The 9511-nt window shown below is 31.5% G+C and overlaps 1 protein-coding gene across 2 annotated transcripts; it reads left to right on the top strand.

Moving 5' to 3' along the window:
• The first annotated feature begins 882 nt into the window (after window positions 1-882).
• LOC136220808 ((+)-neomenthol dehydrogenase-like) lies at window positions 883-6910 on the top strand. Of its 2 annotated transcripts, XM_066008614.1 has the most exons (5): window positions 883-1014; window positions 1673-1922; window positions 4163-4240; window positions 5141-5320; window positions 6291-6910. In XM_066008614.1, the coding sequence occupies exons 1-5, from the start codon at window positions 977-979 to the stop codon at window positions 6669-6671; spliced, it is 927 nt and encodes a 308-aa protein (XP_065864686.1). In that variant the 5' UTR covers window positions 883-976; the 3' UTR covers window positions 6672-6910. The 2 variants fall into 2 exon arrangements, with proteins under 2 accessions (XP_065864686.1, XP_065864687.1); XM_066008615.1 differs by lacking the exon at window positions 4163-4240.
• Window positions 6911-9511: the final 2601 nt, after the last annotated feature.

Below are 9511 nucleotides of genomic sequence, written 5' to 3'. Positions count from 1 at the left end.
AGAATGATATGAGTTTTTTCCCTCAAATCCTATATCTAAGAGGGGGTGAGATAAGCTCCAGTGGTTTTATTAGGATGGAAAAGTCCATCTTATCCCTCAAATTAATAAAATGTATTATTTTATCTCTATCTCTATTCCACCTACGAAACATGGAATAACAACTATCATATATTTATCCTTATCCCTATCCCAACCTTTATCCGTATCCCTATCCTAATAGAATACCAAACATCCCGTAAATGGAATGGATATAGAATGTAAAAAATATATTTATTAGGGTAATGGAACGAGTATGAGTAATTAAAAAATAGGGCAAATAATTTATTAGTCCCTTTGTTTTTACCTAACACACTGTTTAGTCCCTCTATTTTGAAAAACACATTTTAAGGTCCATATCTTTTGTCAATATTAACCTTGTGGTCCTTTTATCTAATTTTTTAGATTTTTAACCGAACATATCTTAGCTTTTAGGACAATCACAGTACAATACAAGTTGATCATGTTACTCTGTTGTTGTATATATATCTGTTTATGCTAAAATATAACAATTACGAGTCTAAAAAAATTAGACAAAAGGACCAAAGTGTTAATATTGGTAAAATCTAGGGACTTTATAATGTGTTTTTCAAAATAGGCGGACTAAACAGTGTGTTAGGTAAAAAGTAGAAAACTAATAAATTATTAATCCTAAAAAATAAAATAGTAAAAATCTGAGATTAGCATTACCAGCAGATACCTACCCGTTGCCATCCGCAGTTGATAGTTTTAACTAGAAAAGTAAAGTAGGTGAAATCCTAACCACTTAGAAATTGAAACCATAGACTACTCTATCACCATGTACTATCAATGATCTGTGACTTGATACGAAATTTACAAAATGACCCATTTTTCAAAAATGTGAGGCTGAGAAATATTTTATAAAGTCATCCAAAATTATTAATAAGACCAAAAACAATTAACCCATCTTTGTCCTACAATGGCACAAGAAACTTCAACTGTTACTACAGAAACAAGGTTAGTGTTCTTCAATTTCATAGTTTTCTTCAAATTAATTGAGAAATTTGATACGTTTTGTTGTAGTACTAGTTTTGTAATTTCTATCAAAATTTAGAGTTTTGGATCTTTGCGTTTTCGGTCCGAAGACGGGCAACGAACAAAACTCACTTTTTTGTTGTTGTGATGTACGTGCTTTTTCGGGCTTGATTCATTCTTTTGGACCTTCAAAAATGCAAACTACTGTTTTTTTTTAGGCATACGGTGTGTAATGTCTTTTATTTTTCTATTTTAAAAAGAAATTTCGGCTGTAACAGGGAGTTTTTTTTATAATCAATTGACAAATTTCGATTTTTTCGAAGTTCTTTGAACTTTGAAGGTTATCAATAGGTATTTTTGCGCGAATCAACTATTTGTAACGTGCGCGAATCAACTATTTGTAACGTGTCCTTGTGATTTCCGATGCGTCAAACTAACTCTTGTTGTTTTTCACTTAGTTTCACGTACTTTCACTCAGTTTCACGTACTTTCACTCCCATCTCTTGCCGTTTTTCACTCATTTTCACTTAGTTTCACGTACTTTCACTCCCATCTCTTGTCGTTTTTCACTCATTTTCACTTAGTTTCACGTACTTTCACTTAGTTTCACATACTTTCACTCCCATTTTTTTTGTTTCAGGTATGCAGTAGTGACCGGAGGAAACAAGGGAATAGGTTTTGAAATATGTCGGCAGTTAGCTTCGAATGAGATAACGGTGGTTTTAACAGCCAGAGATGAGAATAAGGGACTTGAAGCTGTCCAAAAGCTTAAAGACTCTGGTTTTTCCGATCATCTTTTGTTTTTCCATCAGCTAGATGTCTTGGATCCTAAAAGTATTGCTGCTCTAGCAGATTTCATCAAAACACAGTTTGGAAAACTTGATATTTTGGTAAATATTTTTTCCATTCTTCAATTTTATATTAGGATTAAACCATTGAGTATTGCTATTTACCGTCCCCAAATTACTTATTACCGTCTCCGTTTGGATAAATTTGCCCTTTTCATATTTTTTTTTCAAAACTGAACTTGCTTTAGAGAATCGGCCAAAATTTGGCCTAGGCATAAAATCGTAAAATTTTTAGTGAAGAAAAATACTAAATCGTTCAATTTTTGTGACGAAAAATGCAAAATCGTCATAAAAAATATGTATTATTTTCATGAGTTTTTTTAAAAAAACGTAATTTTGATGTTTCCGACTCGTAATCATCCATTCCGGGGTTCAGATTGTCACACATCAATTATTTTTATAATTTTAATTATTTTTATAATTTCAATTATTGTTGTTCGGGTTTATGATTTTGGAGAGAGAATTTTCAGTTTTTTATCAAAACTATGAGAATGACAAAAAAAGTCCAAATGGGAGTGGTGATAAATAATTTGGGGACGGTATTTAGCAGCCCATCTATTTATTTGATTATATTTGCCTCTGACCTATTTTAATTGGTGATATTTCACCCAATTTGGATAGAGACAATGACAGACTGAATCCCTCTGATACATATCGATATTTTGACATCTAAACTTGATAGATATTAGTTTAAGAATTTGCTTTTTACTTTTTTTAATCTAATTAATTATTTTCACGTAAAAAATTTGTATGGTAAAAGAACTTTAAAACATGTCATATCTCAAAATGTTGCCATTTTCAGATATAACAGTTCTGTTAAGTCTCCATTCGAATTAGGTGAAATTTCACCATCTGGAATTATGAGTGGAATTAGGAGCCAAATGTGACAAAATTAAAAGTCAGAGCCAAATTACAAAAAAATTTATAGGACAGTGACAAAATAGTGTTTTAACCCTATATTTTAGGGATAAAGTATAAAATTACCCATAGTATTGGATGTTAATACCAAATTTACCTTTAATGTGTACCATTTACAAGTTTGGATAATTACTCTTGACATTTGAAAGTTAGACCAATTTTAGATCATTATTAGCGGTTTATTCCGCGGTAATAAACCTCGGGTTAAGATGCAAAAATATTTCTAACGTTCAAAATGGTGCAATTTTACCCCTAACATTAGAAGTCAAGAGCAATTTTACCCCTAACATTAGAAGTCAAGAGCAATTTTACCCCTAACATTAGAAGTCAAGAGCAATTTTACCCCTAACGTTGATAAATTGGGTCAAAAAAAGAATTTCATGTTTTTTTATAATTTAAAAATAGAATTAGAGATTAATATTTATAGATTCGGTGAATCTTTTGATTTTTTTTTTGTCTAATTCATACAAGACAATATATGTTTTTTTTTGTTTTTTTATTTATTTTTTCACATCCCAACATATGTTTGTGATTTGTTACTGATAAAATGACGCACATGTGAGGTTTAGATGACAAGATTTATGACTGAGAAGACAGTTTAATGAATTATTTCTCAAATTGACCAATTTATCAATGTTAGGGGTAAAATTACACCATTTTGGACGTTAGGGGTAAAATTGCTCCTGATCCAAAACGTTAGGGGGTATTTTTACACATTAACCCAATAAACCTCTTATGCTCTATATTATCATTCATCAATATAGAATAAAAATACGTGTACACACGTGAAAATAAAAACGTTTTAGTTTTTTTTTAAAATATCTTGTGTGTTGCACCAAATCAAAGACACTTCTATACACAATATATTTTATGAACTTTTTTTTTCACGTGTGTATACATAGACGAGTGATAACTCGATGGACATTGGAGTGGATACAATGAGATTTATTGACACATAAAGAATATTTTTACAACTTATTTGTATATTTTAAATTTGGGTGCCTTCTATGGTTACTTTGTTTTTGACAAAGTACCATTACTTGGCGTGTTTTCATCATTGGATGATGGAGCATAAAATTAATCCAATGGTAAAAACACACAAAGTAAGGTTTACTTTGTAAAAAAACAAAGTAAGCATAGTCTTTACCTTTAAATTTGTACTTAATTCTCTCAACAACTATATTGAAACGAGATGATTGTTTTGTAGTATTTAAGGATAAGATTGCCCCTGTCATTTTTGGGAAGCGAATATTTACACTTAATGTACGAAATAATATAATTTATTCCTAACATTTCAAAACAAAATCAAATTTATCTTTAACTAACAGAAAATTTGAACACGTTGTTTTATTGTTATTCATTAGGTAAACAACGCTGGCATTGGTGGAATTGAGTTCGACCATGACAATTTTAAAAAAGCTGTAGAGCTTTGTGGTGGTTGGGTAATTTATTTATTTATTTTAAAAAATCTATTTACTATTGATATTAGTTGTTTGTTATTAGCTGATTAATTATTATTGTTTGGTAAAATTATAATTAACTGTTATTATTAGTATGTAAAATATCGAATATGGACATGTTTTAAATTAATAACACAATTGTAAAAATTACAATACAAAAATTAATAAAAATAATCTAAATAACTAACTAAATAAAAATTATAATTTATTAAACAAAGTAAAAACTTGTCTTTCGACAATAATATTATAGAGATATGAATAACGTTAAAGAAGATATGTGTTATGTGAAAATAACAAGAATAATTTTGTCAATATCAAATAAATTAAACAGTTGTTCATGAAAAACTAAAAACAGAAGCTTTTCGTAAAAAGCACCAAAACACAATTGTTTCCATCAGAAAAGCTAAAAGCAGTTGTTGTATAAACCTAACCAAACATCATATTTCTTATGGTTTAAAGTGAAACACCAAATGCTGCTTCAAAAAGCTGAAACAAACACCCTTTAAATATTTGATAAGAATAATAAAAAAAAAAAAAAAAAGCGTTGCTAATAGTTATTTTGAACCAAACAATTTTAAATCTCTACTTTTTGTGTTAAACATCCTGATGAGATCTTTGATCACTGTGATATTGATTGATTGAATCTCTGATCTTTTATTTCAACACAACAAACCCCGAATGATTTATTTTTGGTCACATTAAGCACTTGCTTAACAAAATAATTAACTGTGAATATCTAATTGAGTTAAAAGAGTGTTACCCGTTATCTAAATTTGCTATTGTAGTTTCCACCGTTTGAAATAAGTTTTTTAATTTTTTTAATAACCATATCGCACATATGATCAGAAATTACTTTCGAAATTAAACATTGTGACAATGCAGCCAGATCAAAAGCAATTTAATTGGCACGAAATTGCAACTCAGAATTTGGAGTCAGCAAAAAAGTGTTTGAAAACAAATTATTATGGTGCAAAAGGAATGGTTGAAGCACTTGCTCCTCATTTGCAATTGTCTGATTCAGCACGAATTGTAAATGTTTCTTCTACTGCGGGATTATTACAGGTATATATACAACCTTTGTTGTTGTTGTTTTTTTTTGGTAAAGTTGCATTCCATTTTGTGAGCAATAGTAACACATACAAGCTATTATTTGGTTTTATCCATTAGCTTAAATTTTTAGGTTTCACATGGAACTAAAGTTTTTTAAAGTATGAGTGACCATTTTGAAACAACCATGAAAACATGTGACGTGATTTTTATATCAACAGTAGTCAACTTTCATCACTACCGAAAAGACACGTGACTGCCACCTAACTGACATAAACGACACATGTCTTCCATCTAACTGACATGTGTCATTTTGTTCAGCTAGGTGACAACAACATGTCAACTAGGAGACACCTAAGTATCGTTTCAGTCAGCGGTGAAAGTTTATTATTAGGGCCCATTTGTTTCATTTGCTCATGTTTGCTTTTTGCTGTTACGGATAGACAACAGATATTAGTTGATTTTTGTCTAAAAAACAGATGTTTATAATTTTTATCAAACGTTTTTTTTCTCCTATTTAGACTTGAAAGGCAGAAAGCAGTTCCGAAAAATGGAAACAAACGGACACTATATATCTAGTTCACCTTTTTATAACTTAAATGATAAACAAAAGTAGATGAACCAAATAGGTCCTAAGTGGCCATTTAGTTTTCCTTTGCAGTTTTTTTTTACTCGAGACTGTTTACATAAAGTGCTTTGTGAGGAATTAGGATTGAGAAACAACTATTTATTGTTAGTTTAAAAAGAAAATCAATTAACATTTATTAGCTAACAACAACAAACAATAAAGTAATGATATGCAAATGGTAAATTAGCAGTTGAACAAACATAATCTAAATGGTCGAGAGTTTAAATACTACCTAGTACCTTCATTTGTTAGTGGAAATGAACACTATTATTAAATCTTGTCTATTAATTTAAATTTTTAGGTCGATTCATTCCTTGATATATTTCATCTTTAATATTGTTTTTCTTGTCGGTGTAGAATATACCGAACCAATGGGCAAAAGGATTATTGAGTGATGGTACTAACTTAACTGAAGAAAGAGTGGATGAAGTTGTAAATCAATTTCTTAAAGATTTTAAGGATGGTTTGCTTGAGACCAAAGGATGGCCAATTCATATGTCAGCCTATATTATTGGAAAAGCTGCAATGAATGCCTACACAAGAATTTTAGCAAAGAAGTACCCAAATTTCCTTGTCAACTGTGTTTGCCCTGGATTTTGCAAGACTGATATTACCACCAATCTTGGCATCTTAACTGCGGCTCAAGGAGCAGAAAATGTTGTGAGATTAGCACTGTTATCAAAAGATGAATCAACTTCAGGATGTTACTTTATAAAAGAACAAATGGTTGATTTCTGAATGCAACTGAATTACTGTTATATCCTAATTGGTGGATAACAATTGTTAGAAGCATTAAATTTCTATGTATTTTCTTTATAGAATAAGATATTGCAAGTTTTTGAATTAATAGACATGTCAGCTTTGGATAAGCTTTAGGTATCAATCTTAATAAACCGCTCCCTATGTTAGTCACACTCTTGTGATAAAAAAAACTATTGTGGTAGTACGAGAATAGTTGAAGTATTTGTTTCCCTGCTCCAATTGTCTGATTCATCAACGATTGTCACCGTTTCATTTGTGGTAGGGAAGTTTGAGGTAGACCCACTTTTCATTTCTTTGATCATAACACGATAACCTATTTTGACATTACTAAGCTTATTTTTTAGCGGATTTTGAGTTTCTTTTTAATCATGGTGATATTGTACATCCACTTGTATTATCTGTAAATTGTTCATTATTTGAAATGATGTTTAATTTTTCTCGAAAAGACGAAATAGTTGTATACAGTAAAAAATTCTAACTCAATTTTACTCTTTTAAAGAACTTTTTTTTGATAATTTTTGATAAAATTTACTTGGAAAAAATATCAACACTATTCTTGAACTTTAACTACTAGCTTCAATGTAACAACCTCGAGTTTTCAGAAATTTATTGACAACTTTTGAACACATGGTAAGATGGCATGTGTTATACATGCTTCAATCCCATGACATATTCGTGTGACGGGGTGTGACAGATATTATAATAAAAGCTATTATTGAGCCTTAACTATCAAAGTCATAGTTCAATGTAGATTCCCTTACTAATACTAGCTTCATGCTTTAAACGAATTGAGCATGCTTTCCCACATTAGTTAATTAGAAAGTTGTATGACTCCTTAAATATGTGATGCAATCCTCTTCACTCGAGGTACCTTCAAGGGCGAGTTAAGTTTTTATTTATAAGGTATCAGAGCCTCTCAGATCAAGTGGTAGAGGCTTCAAATCCTAGCAACCCTATTAGTTAGTGAAATTTTAACACATGATATGATGGACAAGTGTTTTACATGCTTCAAGCCTAGAGAAATTCACATGTGGGATTGTGTCAGAGATTTATATACAAGTTACTCGTGTACCTTACGTTGACATGTTCATGGGCCGGACTGGGTCAGGTCCAGTGGGCTTTTGTATAAAAATACTCAACCCCCAGCCCAACCCGTTGTTCATTTAGGCGGGTTCGGACTTAAAAATCAAATCCCAAACCCACCTAAATATATATGTATAAATTTTAATAATAAAAATTTAAATTTATACTTAAAAATAAATATTAATATATAAATTTATTAATTAATATTAATAGGCGGACCGACTTGAGCCGGTCCATGCTATTTTTATAAATTCCAAACCCGCACAAAAAAGAGGCAGGCTTTAGCTGGCTCGGACCTAAAGATAAAATTTCATGTCCAAATCCGGTCCAGGGGACACATGCCTGTGCGGCCCGAGCGGGTACCCAGGCCCGTGAACAGGTCTACTTAAATGCAACATCCTGAAATTTTCAAAATTTGTTATATTGTTTATAAATAAATTTCAATTTATAGAGGGAGGAGATTATTGTAAATTCATATACACCTTTGATTTTTATCATTTTGTTTTGCTTTGAGGAGTGCTCACCTGGATCCTGAGTAACTAAATGAATTTGGTCATTCCCCGTTAGATCCGTGCTTATTAAATTTAAGCCTTAGAATGGTATGAATATCCACCACATGATTCTAATAAACATGGATCTAACGTTGAATGACCAAATTCATTTAGCCACTCAAAATCCAGGTAGTTTCCTTCAATATTTGGTAGGCTAAAAGTATAACGTCAGGACAGATTTCAATCCATTTTTGCAATATATTTTAGAATGATTCTAACATTATACATTTTTTAATTAAATATCGATTTTATTTCACTTGGAATGAATTCCTTTTTAAAATGTTATACATTTTTTTTTTGTCGAATAGATTTTATTTCATTTCGAAATATATTTAGAATTGAATTTCTTAAAACGTTATTTCATTTAAAATGTCACATACGTGAAAATCTGCTCTTTATTTATTATCGCAGGTTTAAAAACCCTCAGTTCACTTGGGAAAAATTCTCAAAAGCTCGGATGAAATCCGCATTTTTTTTGAAACAAACAAAAACTTTTATTAACTTAAATCAGAAGATAACACTTCAATAAAAAACGGTGGTGGACAGGCTCACTCACCATGAACAGAACTAAAAGTAACAGCTTTAGCTAGGCTATGGGCTGCTAAATTAGCTAGGCTATGAGCTGCTAAATTCGCTGAACGTTTAATAAAAGAGATCGAACAGGAGTTCAAATCTCGCAACAAATCACAACACTCACGTATCACATCAGATAAATAAGATAATTGACTTTTTTGGAGCTGAATAGCTCGTACCACCATCAGGCAGTCGGACTGAACTTCAACATGGCTTAGATTATAATTCTTGATCCATGATAGCGCTTCGCGGATTGCCATTGCCTCAGCCAAAGGTGGATCCGTAATCTCAGCAAGGTAACCCATGCTTGCCGCAAAGCATCGCCCCTGATAGTCGCGTAAAAGGAAGCCAAAGGAGCAGAAATTATTTAACCCATTTACCCCTGCATCGACGTTACAGATGTAACAGCCTGCAACCGGTTTTTTCCATTTACACAAAGCACCCGTGTATTGATTTTGTTGATCTGGGTGATGTCTTTGCGCTGCCTCCCAAGCCGTCAGTTCAGCAGTGGCGGTCTGAAATATTTCCTCAGGCGATCGAAATTTATCATTCCAAACTTTTTCGTTTCGTGCCCTCCATAATTGCCAACAGTTCATCACAATAAGGTTA

Source organism: Euphorbia lathyris, chromosome 2 (genome assembly GCF_963576675.1).
Source record: "Euphorbia lathyris chromosome 2, ddEupLath1.1, whole genome shotgun sequence".
Classification (NCBI taxonomy): Eukaryota; Viridiplantae; Streptophyta; class Magnoliopsida; order Malpighiales; family Euphorbiaceae; genus Euphorbia; species Euphorbia lathyris.
This window is presented reverse-complemented; position numbering and strand designations above follow the sequence as displayed.

What these genes read in the sequence shown, in the direction of transcription:
- LOC136220808 (XM_066008614.1), top strand. Translation starts at nt 977, where the DNA reads ATGGCACAAGAAACTTCAACTGTTACTACAGAAACAAG. An exon ending in TAGAGCTTTGTGGTGGTTGG is followed by an intron (nt 4,241 to 5,140) that starts GTAATTTATTTA and finishes GTGACAATGCAG; the next exon opens with CCAGATCAAAAGCAATTTAA. An exon ending in CTACTGCGGGATTATTACAG is followed by an intron (nt 5,321 to 6,290) that starts GTATATATACAA and finishes TTGTCGGTGTAG; the next exon opens with AATATACCGAACCAATGGGC.